The sequence below is a fragment of the Cetorhinus maximus genome, chromosome 1 (genome assembly GCF_964194155.1).
Source record: "Cetorhinus maximus chromosome 1, sCetMax3.hap1.1, whole genome shotgun sequence".
Classification (NCBI taxonomy): Eukaryota; Metazoa; Chordata; class Chondrichthyes; order Lamniformes; family Cetorhinidae; genus Cetorhinus; species Cetorhinus maximus.
The window spans coordinates 81,311,102-81,332,333 of NC_135879.1; the positions used below are offsets into that span (position 1 = coordinate 81,311,102).

Sequence of the window (21,232 nt, forward strand, 5' to 3'; positions counted from 1 at the left end):
ACAAACTTATCTTTTCTCTACCAAGGGCAGGGACAACAAAGACAAGAAATTCAATTTATTTTGATTAAGAAGGATCAATAGCACCACAGAGTTGAAAATAAGTCACTTTTTGAAAGTTGCAGTACTATAATTCTTCACATTGACTGACTGATCTATAATATATTGATTGACAATAATGCTACCATATCTGTAGGGCTCATTGAACATAAGGCACTTTGGAATTTTTTGTATAATCTTGAAACCTTTAAGAAAAGTTGGCTCAACAGAAAATGGAGCTTAGCCAATGACTCAAATTCATGTAGCCTTTGCCCATCTCCCTCACAGGGCTCTTTCAGGACAAAGTCCATGCAGCAGACTTCTTTGGCTTCCTTATATTTCCAGACTTGCCCAAGAATTTATCAAATAGCAGCTTAATAAAGATCAACTAAACTTTTTTTGGTGGTTACGGTGAAGAAAAGGGAAGAGGAGGAATCTATGAATCTTCATCAGGACTACCTTTAGACCAACAGTTTAATCCGTACTTCATGTCTCAAAGAAATTGTAAGCCTCCAAAATGGTTTTGCAGAATATTCTGAATGGTGAGGCCATATCCATTAAATGCTTATAAGCTCTTGTTAGATATGTCAGCTGGTCTGTATGATAGCAGTAAAGTCTGAACAATATACCTAGTAAGTGGCAATTCAAACTTAAATGATGCCCTCAAGATAAATGTTGATGCTGCTCCCATTGCATTTACTTGCGCAATTCCCCAGTTGAAGATATGTGGTATCAAACGTATGACTGGGCAATTGAAAAATCCTTTAATGAATGTTGTAGCCCTGGATGTTACTCCTAAAAATTCAGCACTTTTATGAAGGAATTTGATTTGCAATGTCAAGCTGAAAAGATCTGCAAAATTTGTCCTGTAGCGTGGTTAGTTGGCCATGTTGGTCACCTTTTGCCAACAGGTATCACAAGTACTTTGCAAACATGCCTCCTATGCAACAAATTCAATAAATTGGTCAGTATCATGCCAGTGTCTTCTCCTTCCATCAATTGGTCAGTCTCTCTTTGATAACCTACCCTTGTCCCCAGGTGAAATTCTCTGTATCCATGCAGATCTCCTTTAGGATGGGGAGTCAGTCAATAAAGACCACAGCAGCAGCTAATTCTGCACTGGGTGTGGGGGTAGGGGGTCATAATTAGTAGTGGGGGATTTAAATAGTAGAGGGTGGTCAATAAGGTGGGCAGATCATCCTGGGGAGTTTGAAGGCATGGTAATGGGGAAACTGCAGACTTAGATGGGCTGGGCTTAGGATCAGGCCGTAAAATTGGAGGTCTTGGGGGAAGACCTTTGGGGGTTACCCAATCATGGGAACTCCACAGGTAGGCAGCTGGATCCTCGAAGTAGGTGTAAGTACACTCGCTCTTGAATCTACCAAGTCTTCACCTCAATGAAGCTGCTTCAGATACAACTGGAAATGGGTGGGCTGGAGGCAGATTTGGATCAGGAAACAGATTTCTCAGACTTTAGTTGAAAACTTCCTTCCCTCACCACCTATTTCACCACCCTGCCCCACTTCTCTATTCCAATTCAACAATGTACAGAAAATGACCTGAGGGAAATGATTCTCTGATGATGTCACTCGCTTATTTCAACTTGGACATCGGGGTGATCTAGAGGTTTCTTTATTCTTACAAAATTTTGTAGCCTCTCTAAAAATATAGAGAGCTGGTATATTGGAGGCTGAATGTGCAAAACCTTAGGGCCATTCAGAATGAACTGAATTATAACTGAATCATATTTTATATTTTCCTCAGAATCATTAAAAAAATTCAAAATTTAAATGAGTGATCATGACCATCTGATAAAAGAAGTGCCTTCTGAAGGGGGCATAATTTTCATACCCAGTATTTGCTATTGATCAAAACTTGCAAAACTAGGGCCATAATGCAAGATTCCAATGTGACGAAAATAAACTCGTGTGGGATTAAATACATGCACAGCATCACATAGTCCCAGCTGAAAAAAAAATCCTTGCAATCCTCCTGCTGATTTTCTAGGTTATGCAAAAGATCATGTATACTTGAGGTCACAACATTTTTGTAAATAACTAGCCAGTTCTAGTTCTAACAGTTGGTATATTTTTCTAAGAGTAGAAATAGCAGAAGCCAAATGAGCAAACAGACAACTAAGCTAATTCAAATATTCCAGGGTAGGTCTTCACAATACAACTTAAATAAATTTAAAGTGCCAGTCGGTGTAATTGGAAAGCTGAATGACTAACTTAACCGAGGTATATAATTACATTGGCTATTTCGTAAAGCAACCAAAGAAAATTTATAGTTACAGCTATAGCTAGAAGTTTATTTTTTGTAACTGAAGAGGATTCTCTAAAGCTAATCTCTGCACTTGGCAGAAGGGGGTGTATAGCGTCCCTTAGTGTTACCTGGCTTTCTGTCTGGAAGCAAGAGTTGGTTAAAAATAACCTCACATTGGTGTGCAGACTGGGAAGCTATTTTTGTGAAAGCCACAGGAGCTGCATGGTTGTCAATAGTGATAAAAAGACAGGGAAAACAGAGCAGAAAAATACAGAATCACAAGAATAAAAAATGACATGTCAGTACTTATGACTTCAAACTTACCTTAACTCCATCCGTCTTCTTGTTCATCAAACTCTTTGCTGCTGTAAATTAATTGAAAAAAAAAGGTCATATTTAGGTGCATAACTTCCAAGAGCCACAAGCAATTTTTTTGGCAAAGCCAGCACTGTTTAACTTGCAGCAGCAACAGCAGTAATAGTTAAAGAGCTGCTGCAGGCCAAAGCTAATTTTGCTGCAGTTGAAAGCAATCAACGTTAGGCAGAAAAAAAACCCAAAGCAAATTTATAAACAGCAGGCAAAAGTCGATTTTAAATTCAATAGCAAGCACAGATTATCAATCAGGCAGTGATTGCTTCGAGATGCAAAAATGCCCGATTAGTGGCTTAGGGTCTTACCTTACAGGGAACACGTCCCAAATAAAGTGGAAAAAGGAAAAAAATGGAGGAACAGAAACAAACAGGTGTTTGATTAGGTCACTTCTTTCTCAACATTTCCCAATACAAGTAGACATCAAATGTGTAATACCTTAGAAAGAAATGGGGACTTTTATCTGCAACTGATTTATAACAGTTTCAAACAAAAACATACAAGGTATTACTAAAAACTGGGGATTAATAAAGGTAGCACTTTCATAAGCTGCGATTTGCATGTCTAATGACACAAAAACCCTGCATAATATTCCTTTTGTGTAGCTGTTTGTGTCTGCTTAAAATTGGTCGATTAAATGAGTCCGAGTAAAAAAGTGCAAACTTGGAATCAGATTTTGTTTGACAAGTAGAAATAAAAAGTCAGCTTAAAAAAGTCAATTCATGATCTTTCAGAAATTTATTGATTTGTAAAATGTACTTAAACAAGGAAACTGCATTTAGGTCAAATTTAGCAACACTTCTTCACTGTGTATTAATTAGAAGTAAAAAGAATAATATAATTAGGATTAGAATCAACCTTTCCCCATATACTATCAGTGGGATGGATTTCGTTAATTTGTACTTCATATACTCTACAGCAGTTGAGCATAGCGCCTGCATTTCTCCCACTCTTCTGCTGTAACTCCAGTTTAGGATGAGCAGAACCTCTGGAAAAATAGCATAAAAGGTTGAAAGTAGCGTTGCCATTTCTCCAGGGATTCTGCCAATGTTCCACCTAAGCTATGGCAAAAGATTGGGATAACCTGCACACAAATTCAAGGCCATTATACACTACATATTTGCAACTTATACTTCAGAAATTTCTCTGGTTAATCCACAAAATCTACTGTGTGGGTTAAATCAAACAATTACAATTTATTCATCTGATTTATTTTGATAGACAAAATATTAGACCATTAGAGCAAGAGTAGACCATTCATCCCTCAAGTCTGTTCCATCATTCAATTAAATCATGGCTGATCTATATTTTAAATCCATTAATCTACTTTTAACCTAAATCTCTTACTACCCATACCTAACAAAAATCTTTCAATCCCAGTTATACAGATTTCAACCAACCCAGCATCCAGAGTCTTGTGGGGGAAAGTTCCACAATTTCGCCAACCTTTGTGTGAAGGAGTCCTTCCCAACTCCTAATTGGCCTAGTTCTAAATTTAAGATTACGCCTTCATCTCTGGACTCCCCACCAGAGGGAGCAGTTTCTCTGTACAGATATCTACCCTATGAAATCCTGTTTATAAATTGAAAGACCTCATTACTCTTCAATCTTTTAAACTCAAAGAAATAAAATCAAATTTATGCAACTGCTCTTCATAAATTAACTCTTTAAGCCCTAATGTCATTCTGGTAGATCTGCATCTGTCCAAAATTGAACATAGTTCACCAGAGGGGTCCAACCAAGGCTATGAACAACTGAAGTATCACTTCCTCACCTTTGCATTCCAATCCAAAATTCCATTTGCTTTTTGATTACTTTTTGTACTTATGTATTTTAGTGATTTGTGTCCAAGGCCACCTAAACCCCTTTGCTCCACCTCAGCTTCCAGCTTCTCACCATTAAAAAAGAAATTGATCTGCCTTTCTCCCATTCAAAATATAGATTACTTCTCACATTGAACTCCACGGTTTTCCCCACTCTATTAAGCATATCCCCACCCCTTGCAACTTTCTGCTTCTATCTACATAATGACCATATCTTCTAAGTTTGCTGCTGACACTAAGTTAGATGCAAAATTTTACATTCATTCAGTGAAGTTGATTATATATGTTGAAAGATTGGGGAACCAGTATAGATCCCTGGGTGACATCACTTGTCACATCTTGTCAATCAGAGTGCATTTGCCTTTGCCCCTTCTCTCGAAATCCTATGTCCCAACCAATTACCAACCCAGATCACAAGAAAAGTTCTAAATCAATGTTTTGATTTTTGTTAAAAATCTCTTGTGTGAACCCTCAACAGTTGTCCTTTGGAAGTCTATACAGGCAATGTATATAGATACGTCTATTCCATGATCCACCATGCTGGCAGCCTCCTAAAAAAATCAGCTAGATTAGTCAATCATGATCTACTCTTCACAAATCTGTGCTGTCAGATCAGCTCATATCTGCCTAAGTGCTCAGTCACTCTGTCCCTGTTGATAGATTGCAGTAACTTCCCTAAAAACCCACAACTGATGTAATTCTGACAGGTCAGTAGTAACCTGGTTCCTCTGTTGAATAACTGAGAAATATTTGCAAAGTGTCACCAAATTACTTTTTGTTCTATGGTAATACTTGTTCCTTAGTTTATATTCCAATATTCAATTCCTGTCTGCATTAAAAGATCGTGTGAGCATTATTGCGTTTGAAATCATATGTAATATTTGACTACGTTTACAACCCAAAGTAGTCATGTTCGCTAAAAATGTCAGACCTGTTATTCATAGAATCAGAAAGTTATGTATCACATGTAAAAATCCTGCATTTTATAACATTTCAAGATAATGTGTTATTCTAAATAATTCACAGTGAATTTATTAAGCAATTAAAATACTTGTTCTAAACTTTGCAGAAGGTACCTATATTAAGTTCTATTGATGAAAAGAATAATAGTTGCAAAGTTGTAATAGACCAAGTGACGATAACTCGTGAATTAATCTAATGGGCTTTTTTTGTGAAGCTAATCTCACTGAAACTGAAAGTATCATACAGCTAAATATTACCCAACAATAAAGTCCGATATGCATTTTGCTAATAGGAAGAGGTGGTGAGGGAAAAGACAAAATTAAAATATTTATCAAGGAACATCTAAGAACATAGAGGGAGAGCATTTACATCCTTTTATGTTGTCAGCCTTTATGCAGAATTCATTATCTGGTTAGTCAATAAAGTATGCAAACATAATTTTCTATAATTTATATTCTTCAGCCAGTGCATGTGGCCAATGTGCAAGCTGATAACCAAACGGACTTAAAGAAGCGAGAACTTCAATATGAATGATAGAAATTTTGGGCACAAAGGTTTCTGATAGCAGTTGTTAACAGGTGCACTTAACAATGGTAAAATAAAAACAAAGTGTCATTACTTTGCAAGTCATGCATCTAATTAAATTGACTACAGGCATACATTAAACTACAATTTTTTTAAAGGTGTACAACATTTTTTAGGAATTCATGTACGGCTTGTACCACTTCCATGAGAAAAATATCTGTGTTTTCTTGAATTTTCTTAATTTATACTACATGTTAATAAACCACTTTTCAAACAAAATAGTAACTTTGAATTAATAGGTGTAGATTGTATATAGAGAAAACAAGAACACCATGTATTAGTTAACAAAATTATGAAACGCTCTTTCAGAATTCCAATATTCATTTGTACAGGTTCAGCAGACCTCCATTACCTTCCACTGCCTTACTGAAAGGGAGAATTGCATTCAGATGATGCAAAACAGCAGGGCTGCCACAAAATGAAATTAATTGCCTCTGATGTTTTTGGTTTATCCTAAAAACCCTTATTGCAATGAACAGATTGGAATGCATCAAATCTGCTCAACTGAGAACAAAAGTTTAAGATCTTATGATATTATTTAGGTATAATTTTGTTCTAACCTTTGTATATCGTGCTCATATAAAGTTAGAATGAATCATAAGTACATTTTTTTTGATTGATCATATCCACATTTTCAAGTCTTGCTCATAACTAGAAATCAGGAGATAATTTTATTTTACTCTTAACATCTATGGCCTAAACTGATATAATATACATATATGGAACAGCATAATAGCACAAGAAAGTACAGAACATAAAATGTCATTTCACCTAACAATCTAAGTACATTCTACAATTTCAGGGATTCTACCCACCTCTACTATCTGTTGAGGAAAAGGTGGAATCCTCAAACAGTTTCCAAAAAATCTTCTGAAGATTTATCCATTCCCAAAATTACAAAATGGAGCTTTGACCATTGCTGTCCAAATGCAACTCTGACTGTTCTTCACTCTGGTCCAAGCAGCACAGGAACCATTGTATCCTGTGAGTATTTACATTTTTCATGATTGTGCCCATACCTTTTCCACTAGAACAGCACATACTGCCTTATTAAGGTTATTTGTTACAGCAACTTTCCACATCTCCTTCCTGATCCTCCAAATAATACATCATCCATGAAAGTATACCAATTCAGTCACAGCACAAGACTCACCCTCTTCTCATCATTTTCAGTGTCTAGTTTCCATATAGCCTATGTTTACCTCATTCAGTACTATTTGCATGGTAACAGCATTATCTGCTGCAGGCATATTTTACTGTTGTTACCTCAAACAACTTCTGTTACTTTTGGTGTGGTTCCTTTTTCTCCATCTCAGTTCCCATCACCTTAATTTTTCAGTTCTGGCTATCTAATGATATGAAATAAATGGTGAGGAATGATAAAAGTTCTGGGTATCAGGACTAAGTTCTGAAGAAAGACCAAGAAGTTGGCTTCATTTTCTTTGAAAGACAGATTTGAAGCTGACCAACTGAAGGCTTTTTTTTAAGATTGATCGAGACAAATTGTTCATATTGGTGAAGAGCTCAAAAATCTAGGGACTCAAATCAACATTAACAGTATGGGAAAAGAGGCAGAACTTGTTTTTAAACTACACCCACAATTTAAAAGTGTGTTACCAAAGGAATGGCCATTATAAATGGTTTTGAGGGGCCATAAATGCATTTCTAAAAAGAGTTGGGACTGAGAGGTTCTAGAAGGCAGGTAAACAAGTGAGATCGCCAAGGAAAGACCTACAACATCATCTTATTCCTAAAACAAAACGTAATTTAAGCTCAGATAAACCATGCAATTCTGGAGCTATCTGGAACTTTTCTGAATTAAAGTTCTCCTTTACACTTCTGAATTTGTACCTTTTCATTTCTTGCAATTCAGTCTCCCTTTAATCACAAAACTACCACAATTTTCTCCTCTAACTTATTAACTATAACTACACCTTAATTCCTCATTTATTAATATTCAACTTCTACCCGATTCACCATTACCTTAGGTTTCCCAAATCACTTGTGCTCAGCATCCAGTGGAACATCATAAAGTGTGTCAATTCTGCTAACGGTTGCATTTAGTCATCTGAAGCTCACCAACATGCTGTGGTGTCTAAAAGTTGGTTGGTTGAATAAATCAAAAGTCTTATTTGAAATAGTTGTATCATTAAAATTTTCCTCAGATTTACCACTGACTTTACATTTCTCGGCACACTCCATGCATAAAATTGCACATTAACCATGTACTCTAGTTTTCTACTCTTTTGATCTAGTTTCATTTACAATACGCTACTCCCTCCCTATTTTCATGACAAACTTAAAACCTAATTATCTTTATTACTGAGTATCACCTGGCTCTTAAAATGAACCAAAATAATCACACTTTCCCCCCAAATTTTAAAATATTGCATTGTCCAATTTATCCTTTCTCTTTACATTTATACAGAACTAATCAGATGGTAAGATCACCTAAAGGATCATTCAGTAAAAAAACAGGGGTTTCAATAACTTTAGATAAATTAAGCACAAAATGTACCAAGATTGATAAATAATATTGTTACAAATACAGATAAAAGCTGTGAAAATATTTTATAAACAGGACCTAGAAAAAGATGGCAATTGATAAAATGAACCTGGTTTTGCAGTGGGCTATAAGAGATGGCACTCACAACTGACCTCAAAGAAAGCTATCTGAAAAGATTTAATGGATCCTGTGGCATTGATTTTTCCTATAACACTAATTTCTTTCTAGTGTCATTCGTATGGGATCTCTGGTACCCAGGATCAGTGAATTCATCAGGCAGACTGAGCAGCCAAGGTTCAAAGGTTCTCAGAGACTGCAAAGCAGGGTGTAAAAAGCACTGACTATCAATCACTTTTTACTGATTTTACAGAAAGTGAAATAAAGATTGAGACATACACATGGGATTAAGGTAGAAGCTGAAAAATCATAATTATTATTTGATTTTTAAAAGTTTAAGTATATGAAAAAGGTATTAAAATCATGAAACAGAGGGAATGACATTTCAGGGAGTGGCATTTCAGGCTTCTAAAATTAGTTTTTCAAGGCCAAAGAGCCGTATTTATGATTTAGCGTGTCATTTAAAACTCAGTTACATTGCATTCAACAGAACTTGACTCTTTCCATGTTTTTTTACAGTGAGAGTAACATGTAAAAAGCTGAAGTTCATGTCAAATCGCCGATTCTATGCTCAGTGCACCTGTGAAGACTGCATCAGCACGCCTGGGGAGAAGCGGGATGTCACTGGCTGCAACTTCTGGATCTCCGCTGTTAACTGCACATGTGCAGATGCCTGAAGCTGTTGTCAGTTTTGGAGTATATTGCAAGATCTGAGCATTTTGTTATACTGCCCTCTCTGCTCGCAGGTGTAAATAAAGTTTGTTCAATAATGGCTGCCTACAGTTGAACATGTCTTAGTTTTATTCAATGCAATACTCAACAGAAAGATGGCAATGAGGCTGGGATATGATTCTTTTTTACACTTCATATCAGGAATTAAGGACTGAAGAAGATTGTGCCACCTTTTTAGAAATCCTCAAGTTAATTTTGTGGAGGTTTAAGCAATTTGAAAGATTGCTCCATACGCACATCATGTTCAGGTACACAGTGAATCAGCACGGTACAGAATTGAAAAATGGTATTGAAGGCATATTTGGGGTCAATGAGGGAATTCAAACCTAACAAAGAGGACTGGTGTAATTACGAACAAAGTTTACACAATTAGCTGCAAGTGAATAAAATAGGAAATGAGGATAAAGTAAATTTTTTTCCTCACCAAGATGGGTCCAGATGCTTTTGAGGTGTGTCTAACTTTGAGGAGAGTGCAATTTTTTTTATTCATTCACGGGATGTGGGCTTCGCTGGCTGGGCCAGCATTTATTGCCCGTCCCTAGTTGCCCCTGAGAAGGTGGTGGTGAGCTGCCTTTTTGAACCGCTGTAATCCATGTGGTGTAGGTGCACTCACAGTGCTATTAGGGAGGGAGTTCCAGGTTTTGACCCAGCGACTGTGAAGGAACGGTGATATACATCCAAGTCAGGATGGTAAGTGACTTGATGGGGAACTTGCAGGTGGTGGCTTTCCCATCTATCTGCTGCCCTTGTCCTTCTAGATGGTAGTGCTCGTGGGTTTGGAAGGTGCTGTCTAAGGAGCCTTGGTAAATTCCTGCAGTGCATCTTGTAGATGGTACACACTGCTGCTACTGTGTGTCGGTGGTGGAATAAATGATTGTGGAAGTGGTGCCAATCAAGTGGGCTGCTTTGTCCTGGACAGTGTCAAACTTTTTGAGTGTTGTGGGAGCTGCACTCATCTAGACAAGTGGAGAGTATTCCATCACACTCCTGACTTATGCCTTGCAGATGGTGGACAGGCTTCCGGGGGAGGTCAGGTAGTGAGTTATTCGCCACAGGATTCTTAGCCTCTGACCTGCTCTTGTAACCACAGTATTTATATGGCTAGTCCAGTTCAGTTTCTAGTCAATGGTAACCCCCAGTATGTTGATAATGGGGTATTCAGTGATGGTAATGCCATTGAATGTCAAGGGGCAATAGTTAGATTTCCTTTTATTGGAGATGGCCAGTGTGGCTCGAATGTTACTTGCCACTTGTGAGCCCAAGCCTGGATATTGTCCAGGTCTTGCTGCATTTGGACATGGACTGCTTCAGTATCTGAGGAGTCACGAATGGTGCTGTACATTATGCAATCATTAGCGAACATCCCCACTTCTGACCTTATTATGGAGGGAAGATCATTGATGAAGCAGCTGAAGATGGTTGGGCCCAGGGCACTATCCTGAGGAACTCCCGCAGTGATGTCCTGGAGCTCAGATCACTGACCTCCAACAACGACAACCAACTTCCTTTGTGGAGAGTTTTCCCCTGATTCCCATTGACTTCATTGTTGCTAGGGCTCCTTGATGCCACACTAAGTCAAATATGGCCTTAATGTCAAGGGCAGTCACTCTCACCTACCTCAGGAATTCAGCTCCCTTGGGATAAGTAAAATATTTCTTGAGTTTAAAATATAAGTTACCCACAAGAAAACATCAGCAATGTTTTTTCTTTTGTCAACTGAGAAAGTAAAAGTTCTTTTAAAACATGAAATCTTTGGGAAGGAGCAAGACCAGCGAAACTTCAAGAGGTGATGCAGAACGCGTGACTTCACTTCGAGAAGGAGTGAGACTAGCGAGGCCGCCACCACCACCTGTAAGCAGGACCCAGTCAAAACCTGTGTTCAGGAAGAAAAACTGAGGCTTGACATCACATGGAAGATGATAGGTGATTGGCTGGTGAGTATTTCTTATTTCTATTAAATAGGAAATTTCAATCAGGCTAAGTAAAGCATTTTTTGAAACAATAGGGGCATTAATTAAAATGTAATCAGGAAATTAATTAATTAATTAAAGTGCTATAAAGATGGCAGGGCAGATGCAGAACATGGGAACTCGTGGACTCCAGTGTGACCCAAGGCAAACACATCTGCAGTAAGTGTCTGTGGCTTGAGGAACTTTGTCACAGAGTCACTGAGCTGGAGGCCGAGCTGCAGACACTACGACACATCAGGGAGGGGTAAAGTTCCCTAGACACTTTGTTCCAGGAGGTGGTTAAACTCCTTTAGATAGTCTTCTGACTGGCTTTATGGTCAGGGACAGGAGGGTGTGATTGCAAGAGTGGCAAGTATGTGGACCCAGAAGCTAGAAGCGGAAGAGTCCCAGCACTTGCAATTGACCAACAGGTTGGAGGTTCTTTCAGTTTATATGGATGAGAACAGGAGCTGCAGAGTGGATGAGCAAATTGGCTATGGCACTGTGGTACAGGAAGCCATTCAAATGTAATAGGGGACAATATAGTCATGGGAACAGACACTGTTCTTTGTAGCTGAGAGCGAGAGTCCAGAAGGTTATGTTGCCTGCCCAGTGGTAGGGTTCAGGGTATCTGCTCTGGGCTGGAGAGGAACTTGCAGTCGGAGGACAAGAATCCAGTCATCATGGTCCACATAGGTAACAGTGACATAGGTAGGACCAGGGAAAGGATTCAGCTTAGGGAGTATGAGAAGGGACTAAATTAAAAGTTTCAAAGGTAGTAATCTCTGGGTTATTACCTGGGGCACAAGCAAATTAGCATAAGGTAAATAGGATTAGTGAGTTGAATGCGAGGCCCAAGGATTGGTGTGGAAAAATGGGTTTCAATTCAGCTAATAACTGGAAGTTAGAATTTCTCTTTAAACTGCTATCATTCTCCATGGATATCCTAACTGTGCTAAAACAGCAGGTTGCAGCCATGCACCAGGTAGATTTAAAGTCTGGAAGTACTCAAATGTGCATTTGATAGATGTGGAAACAAGTTATTGTTATCGAGCAGTAAGACTGAGAATTGTACTCAGTCAGAGAGCAACATAAACAGCATATGGAATATCAGAGTAAAAGAGCTGAAGATATAGTTCCAATGCCCACAGTAGAAATGAAAGTCAGAGATTCACAACTTACTTTCATCATTGATACAACTGCAGCAATGTCTGCTATCTTGGATGGGGAGTACCAGAAGTCCCTAAATCACATTCTCTTATACAATGCTGGTGTGAAACTGACTTAGCTATTCCAATAACAGTGTTTCAGTGTATAACACATAATACATCCTATTGCTTGCCATTGTTAGAAGTTGGAGGTAAAGTGTCCTGGTGAGAAGGAAATGGCTTAAGCAAATATGGTCAAACTGGGCTGAGTTATTTATGCTAGGGATCAGTAAGAGTATGTCTGACATTGAGAAACTGCTAAGAGAGCACAAAGTGGGCTTTGGGCAAGAAGGATCAAATGATAAAATTAGGCATCTCAAAGCCTAGGTCAAGATATAAGACAATGTACAGCCATTTTGGGAGGCTATGCTAGTGCCTTATGCACAGTTAGAAGTGGTAAGTAGAGAGCTGGCGAAATTAGAAAGAACATGGTCAAATACAAGAAAATCGTGGGAACGAGTACATTTCAATGTTTTTGAAGTGGAAGGGAAAGAGTACTTTGTTTTGGACGATAGCTAAAGCAAGTGCAGAAATGTTGAGTCTATGCCCAATACCACAAGTGCCAAAACTACTGGGGCTTTGAGAAGTTGGGAGGCAATTTATGGGTGGCCAGGGGTGTTGGTGTTAGATAATGATCTTCAGTTTATATCATAAAAGTGTGAAATATTTGAAAAAGAATGGAGTCAAACACACATCGCCCAGCATTGAATGGTGTTGTAGAAGGAAGTGTACAGATTGGGAAGAGGTCTTCTGCCAGACCTGCTGAGTTTTTCCAGGTAATTCTGTTTTTGTTTTGGATTTCCAGCATCCGCAGTAGTTTTTTGTTTTTATCTTTGCAGAAGTATCTGCCAGGTGACAAGCTAAGTTATAAATTTCATACTTCTTTTTGAAACAGGCTAGACAACATTCTGTCCTCTTACAGAATAACCCCACAGTTAAAAACAGTTGCTCACCTTACGATTAGTGTTCAAACACACTTCTAGGAAAAGGTTTAGTTTGCTTATACCTGATGTCAATAGCAAAGTAAGGTAAACAGTTAAAGAGTTCAGTGCTGGTCAGAAGGTAATGGTGAAAAACCATCAAGGTGATAAGGAGAAGTGTGTGATTGGGGCTGTTGTAAAGAAATTAGGTGCATTCACACTTCCAGTGAAGATTTGAGAGACTCCGTTATGTAGATCATTTGCTTGAAGCAGGGAAAGGGAAAACATGAGAAACCTTCTATAGTTCAAAATCCTCCTACAGCCCAAAGTGAAAGTCAGGAAGAAACTGAAAGTTTACTGGATTTACAGAATCTACCAGTCAAGAAAAAAGTGAGACATGGGGCAGAATTTTGCCGTCGGCGAGCAGGGGGCGGGGCCTGCTCGCCAACACATAAAATGACACGGGATGACGTCGGGCGGAACCCCCATTGTCATCCTGCCCCATTTAAATCTTCAAGAAGGCGGGGGCGCAGCAAAATCAGCTGTGCGCCCGCCGGCCTGTCAATGGTCAATTGAGGCCAATGACAGGATCATTTAAACAATTAAAGAGCCTGCCCGTCCATGGGATGAGGTTTCATGCAGGGTTTTAAAAAGTGTAATAAAGTTACAGTATAAATTATGAACATGTCCCATCTCATGCGACATTGTCACATGAGGGGGACATGTTAGGGAATTTTTTTTTCCTATTTTTAATCTTTTTCAAAGTGCAAGTGATCTCCGAGGCTGCACTTCGCCTCAGGGAGATGTGCGCTCTTTCGTGCACATGCGCGAAAGAGCGCACTCTCGCTTTTGGGGAAACCCCCCCCCGCCCGCACAGGAATTGCATAGTGCTTCCCGCCGCACATCATGCTGGGCAGGCCTTAATTGGCCCGCCCATGTAAAATGGTGGTGCGGCCCGCTTCTCCGGCAGGGATCGGCTCCCTGCCCGCCGGAGATTGTCGGCCCGCCCGCCCGACAGGCAGAAAATTCTGCCCATGGTCTTTGATTAAGACAAATCAATCAATGTCACAGTCCCAACCATTAAGTAGAGTTGGTAGTCAAAGTCAAAAGTTCAGGTTTGACACAGTCAGAAAAGTTGAGAGAGCAGAGTCAAGCTATTGGAAATGGAAGGAGATAGCCAGGCAGAAAGGGGAAGAACCCAGATAGGTACACTGAAACTATGTAGGAAGGAAGGAAGGGTGAAGAAATGGTCCTTTTCATTATTCCTTGTAAAATGATTATTTTTTTTTTGGACATACCGGTGTTAAGGAGAAACATTTTTTTTAACATCTAAATTACTCTGGGCAGTGTTGGTTAAATATGATTTGGTTGTGATTACAGTAGAAAAAATAAGCAGCCAAACCTGTTAAATTTTCAGGTTTTGTTGATGTTGGTTTAGTCATATTATATTCTGGGAAATTATGTACATGTATCATTTTACATTTTAACATATAAGTGGGGAGGGAGTGTAGTATATTGCAAGATCTGAATATTTTGTACATTGACCTCTCTAGGAGATGCAACTAAAATTAGCTCAATAATGGCTGCCTGCAGTTGAGCATGTGCTAGTCTTACTCAGTGCAATACACACCAAGGGCAGAAGTTTGCAGGCTCGGCAGGGGTGGTGGGGAAGCTGACTACCGCCTGCGATCAGGACTGGACTGCGATTTCAAGCTGGCGGGCCAATTAAGGTCCACCCAGTGTGAAACACGAGCGGCAACTCTCAGCGCTGCCTGTGCGGGCGGGGGGAGGATGGCGAGTTGGCTGAGCGCGAACTTCACGCATGCATGCAAGTGGGCACTAGAAAGTCCCCCTGAGGCACAGAGCCGCCTCAGGGAGATGAAGCATCTTTTAAAAAGAAAATGAAGAAAATAAAAACGTAATAAAATATGTCCCCTCATGTGACTGTGTCACATGAATAGGGGCATGTTATTAATTAAATATTAAAACTTTTATTTTATTTTTATTTGCTGTTGGAAACATCATCCCGACTGTGGATGAGGTTTCCAAAAAAATGCAAAGGCTGCTTGGCCTTTTCGCCTGCCCACCAAACGTTAGGTTGGACAGGTAGTGAAAAATTTAAGTTAATTGGCACGCTGCCGACTCCAGCGCACACCTGCTGACCGAATTATCGTGCGATTGCGCATTGACGTTGGCTCGCTCGGCCGACGTCAACGTGTGTCATTTCATGCACGGTCGGGTTGGGTGCGCGCCCGCCCGCCAAGCAATTCTGCCCCAAGTTCCACACAGTTGTGATGGCGCGCACTGACAGTTTCAACTTCATTATAACCATAAATTCCAGGCCAATGTGTTCTACAGGTAATATTGACTGTTATGAATTACTTATTGCTACATTGATCAAATTGACATTGATATTTGTGCATCTGACAATCACACCAATTATCACAAAGAATTGTTGTGTAACCATAACAAACAGTCTATCACGAATAATTCTAAAATTGCTGGCCCCATTATACCACAATTGTTGTCTAAATGCGAACATGGATTTTTACGATTTCTGTACATTAATATATAGGCAGAGGATGCACAAACAGCATCATTTGCACACATACCCGAGAAGTTTCTTGTGGCCAGCATTGTTGTGAGAATAGCCCCCTGGAAAAGTTGAAGAGAACAAAAAAATGAGGAACAACTTCTGGCAAAGATGATCTTATGTACAACTACAATTATATATCAATGCATCGATGTTTGGACACAGCTTAACAGGCAGATGTTTTTTAATTCTAATTGACATTTTATCCATTGTGTATGTACATTTGGTCAAGTGAAAGTTTTGATCATGCAATATTTATACAGTGAAATCGTGATGAATCACACTCAGATAACATGAAATTCTAGTTATGTTGTAGTCGTTAACCATTCCTGACAGAATAGCAAATCCCATAGAACAATGCCCGTGATAAGCCGAAATTCTGCACTGGTAACTCCGGATTAGCCAAACTTGTCCAAATTTATCATATGATCATGCTGACCAATCAGAGCAGAGTTAGACTACATGAGCGCCAAATCATGGAGCACTGGACAAGCCATCATTTGACACAGATCTTCCTGCGAAAGGATGTGCAAAACATGTGAGTATGACGAAACCTGTGAGAAATTTAGAAGTATTGTCAATCGGGGGGAAAGGGAAGTTGATACAGCAAGTGGAAAGCTGTGGCATGAAGCAGAAAGCGGACATTGCAAAGGAGTGGGAGGTTCCACCATCATTTATCCACCATTATGACTCATAAGGTGACCATCTTGGGACAGTTCAATATACGGTCATTCTCTCCAGCAAGGAAGAGGATGAGAGCTGCTGCTTTTACCCACACTGAGGAAACTCTGCTAATGTGGTTCAAAGCAACCCGAGGGAGAAGAATCCCATCTCTGGTCCAATCCTACAGGAAAGGGGAGTCACCTTGGCAAAAAAGAGCTGGGCCACTTGGAGTTTACCCACAGCGACTGATGGCTGCACTGATGCAAGAAAAGGCAGGGCATCGTTGTCTGAGCGGTAGGTGGTGAGGGTCTGGTGGTTATGGCAACAATGACAGATGATTGGCTCCAAAATGGTCTTGTCCACGTCTTGAATGAGTATGCACCAGGAGACATTTTTAACGTGAATGAAACTGGACTGTTTTGCCAGACCACTCTTTGATGTTTAAAGGTGAAACATGAAATGGTGCAAAACAGAGCACGGAACAAGTCACTGCTGTGGTCTGCACCAACATGATGGCACCGACCAACTGCCGCTTCTTGCGATAGGAAAGTCTACTAAGCCATGCTGCTTTGTGAATGTCAAGACACTACCCACACAGTACGTGGCTAACAAAACTGCCTGGAAGACCTCCATCATTTTTGAGGCACAAATCAGGGAAGTGGATAAAATGCATCAATGAAAGAAAAAGGAAGATTGCCATCATTATGGATAACTACCCTGTGCACCCTGACATTGCTAGCCTGAAGAGTGTCAAGCTGATGATTTTGCCTCCCAATACCACGGGCAAGCTCCAGCCAATGGATCAGAGGGTTATTCGGAACCTGAAAACCCACTACCAATGGCAGCTGATCTCTCAGGTTATCGAGGCCATCAATAAGAAGCAAAAGTACAATCGCAACATTACTGGAGGCCACGTTCATCATAAAAAAGGGATGGAAGTTGGTAACGGAAGCCACAATTGCCAACTGCTTCCACCATGCTGAGTTCAAACAGGTTACAACTGGAAAGGATGATGAGAATGAGAATGAGCAGGGTCAGGCCAATCAACCTGATTATGAGACACTTTTCACTTGGCTACAGGAGGCCAGCATGGAAATTCCAGCCGAGACAACCATGGAAACTTATGCAGAAGTGTTCAATGCACAATGGAACTGATAGATGATGCCATCATAGATGCAATATGTTCTTCAACCACGGAGTCAGAGGAGTTGGATGATCCTGAAGAGTATGATAATTGCTCGCAAGATTGTTTCCCTAGCCAATATCGCAAAGGCCATAGAGATGCTCCGGGATTTCGCACTGTAGCATGAAAACACGGACAACATGTTTGACTACATTGTAGACATGGTGGACTGTATTGTGCACATCTGAAACCAGCACATTAAGCAGAAAAAGGGTATGGAGTTTTTCCAGAGCTAACCGTCAGCCTTTTTCATTGCAAAGCCTGACCTTTTGCAAGGTCAGGTCATTGTAATGTGTGTGAACAAATTGAATAAAGACCTTCCCACACATTTACTGCTTTACTGTGTTTTCATTTGGCATTTAAATGTTTTTCTTTTGGACATAGACCACATCTGTAGGCAAATCAGGTTATGTAGAGATACATTCATGTGGGTATGGGGCCTCCTCAGCTATTACTAAGCTGCACTTAACACAAATTTGGAGGCGGTTCCACTGGAATTACAGAGGCATCTCCCTGCTTTCCATTGCAGGAAAGACCATTCTAAACTGACTTATTACATTAGCTGAAGAGCTACTCCCTGAATCTCATTGTGGGTTTAGAACATCAAGACACACAGCCAATATGATTTTTATAGCTCACCAACTACAAGAAAAATGTTGTGAACAATATCAAACTTTCTACAACTGTTCTTTGGCTTGACAAAAGCCTTCGACTCTGTAAAACGTGAGGTACTCTGGAACCTGCTGAACTATGGATGTCCTCCAAAATTGATTATCATCTGTCGCCTGCTTCATGATGACATGCGAACAGTGATCCTTAGCAATGGATCCATTACAGACCCTTTTGTGTCAAACAAAGCTGTATCCTTGCCCCAAATCTTTTTTCGATCTTCCTTGCTGCCAAGCTCTGCCTGACTAGAGATATGCTCCCTGCTGGAGTGCAGCTTATTTAATGAATGGACAGTAAACAATTTAATTCAGTTGGCTCCAATCAGAAACTAAGACCACCCCAACCTCAGTCACTGAGCTCCAATACACTGATGACGCTGCAGTAAGTGCTGTGTTGGAAACAGATCTCCATGGAATCATCGATGTATTTATTGAGATATAAGAGAAGATGGTACTTACACTCAACATTCAGAGGACCATAGTCCTCTATCAGTCAGCTCCAAATGCACAAGCCCCAGCCCCATTGATTAGGTTTCATGATGAGTCCCTGGAAAATTTGGACCACTTCCAGTATCTTAGAAGTTATCTTTCACAGAAGACTGACATTGATAAAGAAATCCAGCATCGTTTGAATTCTGCGGGTGCAGCCTTTGGCCACTTGAGGAAGCAAGAGTTTGAAGATCGCAACATCAAAACTGAAACCAGGTTCATGGTCTACCATGAGGTCATGACCCCTTATTTAATGTATGGGGCTGAAACATGGAGAACATTCAGGAAGCACCTGGAGTCATAACATCAACACTGCCTGCGGAAGACCTTACAGATTAAGTGGGAGAACAGACACCACAATATCAGTGTCCTCTCACAAACAAGCAAATTAAACATCGAGGCTATGGTCATCCACCATCAGCTTCATCAGGTTGGTCACAAAGTTCAGATGTCAGCATTAGGCTCCCAAAGTAGGTCGTCTTCTCCCAGCTCAGACAGGGCAACCACACACCGAGGAGGACAGAAGAAGCACTTCAAGCACGTGCTGAAAGCCAACATGAAGAAATGCAACATTGGCATCAACACCTGGGAGATGATTGACCAGGATCAAACCAGATGGCAGTAAAGTCTGTGAGAAGGATCCTAGCACTTTGAGACCCAACAGTGACAAAATGAAGAGGAAAAACAAGAGCAATGAGAATTAATAACACATGACCAGACATCTCACATGACAACAAATGCCCTACATGCCATAAAGTCTGCAGGTCCCAAATTGGCCTCAACAGCCACCTTCAGACTCATGGAAGACAACATCCTCGCTTGTGAGGGACAGCCAATAATAGTAATGTTAGGGGGCTATAATCTACTCCCCGAGATACTTTCTGCCTCTTGTTATTTCTTAGCTTCAACCATATTGATTCCATTTCCTGCTCTTCTGAGCCAAGATCCTTCCTCATTGCTGCACTTATATCATCCTTTATTATCAGGGCTACTCTCCCTCCTTTTCCATTTAGTCTGACTTTTCAAACATCAGGAACTCTGGACTATTTATTCCTATACCTTAGTCATATCTCTGTAATGACTATTAGATTAAACCCATTTATCGCAATTTGTGCCATTAATTTATCTACCTTGTAATTTTTTTAAAAATTCATTCACGGGATATGGGCTTCGCTGGCTGGGCCAACATTTATTGCCCATCCTTATTTGCCCTTGAGAAGCTGGTGGTGGGCTGCCTTCTTGAACCGCTGCAGCCCATGTGGTGTAAGTACATCCACAGTGCTGTTAAAAAGGGAGTTCCAGGACTTTGACCCAGCGACAGTGAAGGAACGGCAATATGTTTCCAAGTCAGGATAGTGAGTGACTTGGAGGGGAACTTGCCGGTGGTGGTGTTCCCATCTATCTGCTGCCCTTGTCCTTCTAGATGGTAGTGGTCGTGGGTTTGGAAGGTGCTGTCGAAGGAGCCTTGGTGAATTCCTGCAGTGCACCCTGAAGATGGTACAAACTGCTGCTACTGTGTGTCGGTGGTGCACAGAGTGAATGTTTGTGGATGTGAAGCCAATCAATAAGCGAGCTGCTTTGTCCTGGACGGTGTCAAGCTTCTTTCTACATTTTGCAATGAGACATCAAGTGCATTATCAGAAACCTTTTTTCTCTTCTCTTGCATGAGCAGCCATTCCTTAAGGTGTCACTGTCCCCATTCACCTTTTAAAAGACTCTCACCACTTCTTGCAGCCACAATATACCTCCCCTTTAAGAGGAGCAGGCTGACTTTAAGTAGCCGGAGCCACACACAACATCAGGCCACCTGCTGATGCATGTAGTCAGTGAACAGTACAGGTAGCACTGGCAGCACAAAGCAGCCATTGAGAACATCAGGCAGAATGAATTTAATGTGCTGGCTGCAACATTATGAATAGATATCGGTTAATCATATTTGCAGTGGTTAGCCAATTTAATGCCTGTAATGTTTAAACATGCAAGGTAAAAAAAAATTACAAGATGGTTAACCTTCTGACTGAAGCCACACTTTTGCATGGAAATGTAATCCATCTTCTCATCAGCCTTGGTTCTCCATTTAAAGTAATAAGCAACCGTGTTTAGGCAACTATGGCTAGATATAGGTACCTTTTGTCCATGCCTAGCAGCAAGAGTAGCAGATTC

General features: G+C 40.3%; 1 protein-coding gene across 26 annotated transcripts in view; it reads right to left on the reverse strand.

The window, feature by feature from the left end:
* The window catches only part of LOC144681317 (calcium/calmodulin-dependent protein kinase type II subunit delta), a 331,255-nt gene that overhangs the window by 54,276 nt on the left and 255,747 nt on the right, over positions 1-21,232 (reverse strand). For 14 of the 26 annotated variants that reach the window (XM_078543025.1, XM_078543032.1, XM_078542986.1 and 11 more), the window contains exons 12-13: positions 16,086-16,128; positions 2,626-2,666 (exon numbers count right to left, since the gene is read on the reverse strand). In XM_078543025.1, the coding sequence (XP_078399151.1) occupies positions 2,626-2,666; positions 16,086-16,128 (84 nt within the window). The remainder of the gene's footprint in view (positions 1-2,625; positions 2,667-16,085; positions 16,129-21,232) is intronic. The other 12 variants (XM_078543053.1, XM_078543061.1, XM_078543010.1 and 9 more) reach the window with 1 other exon arrangement.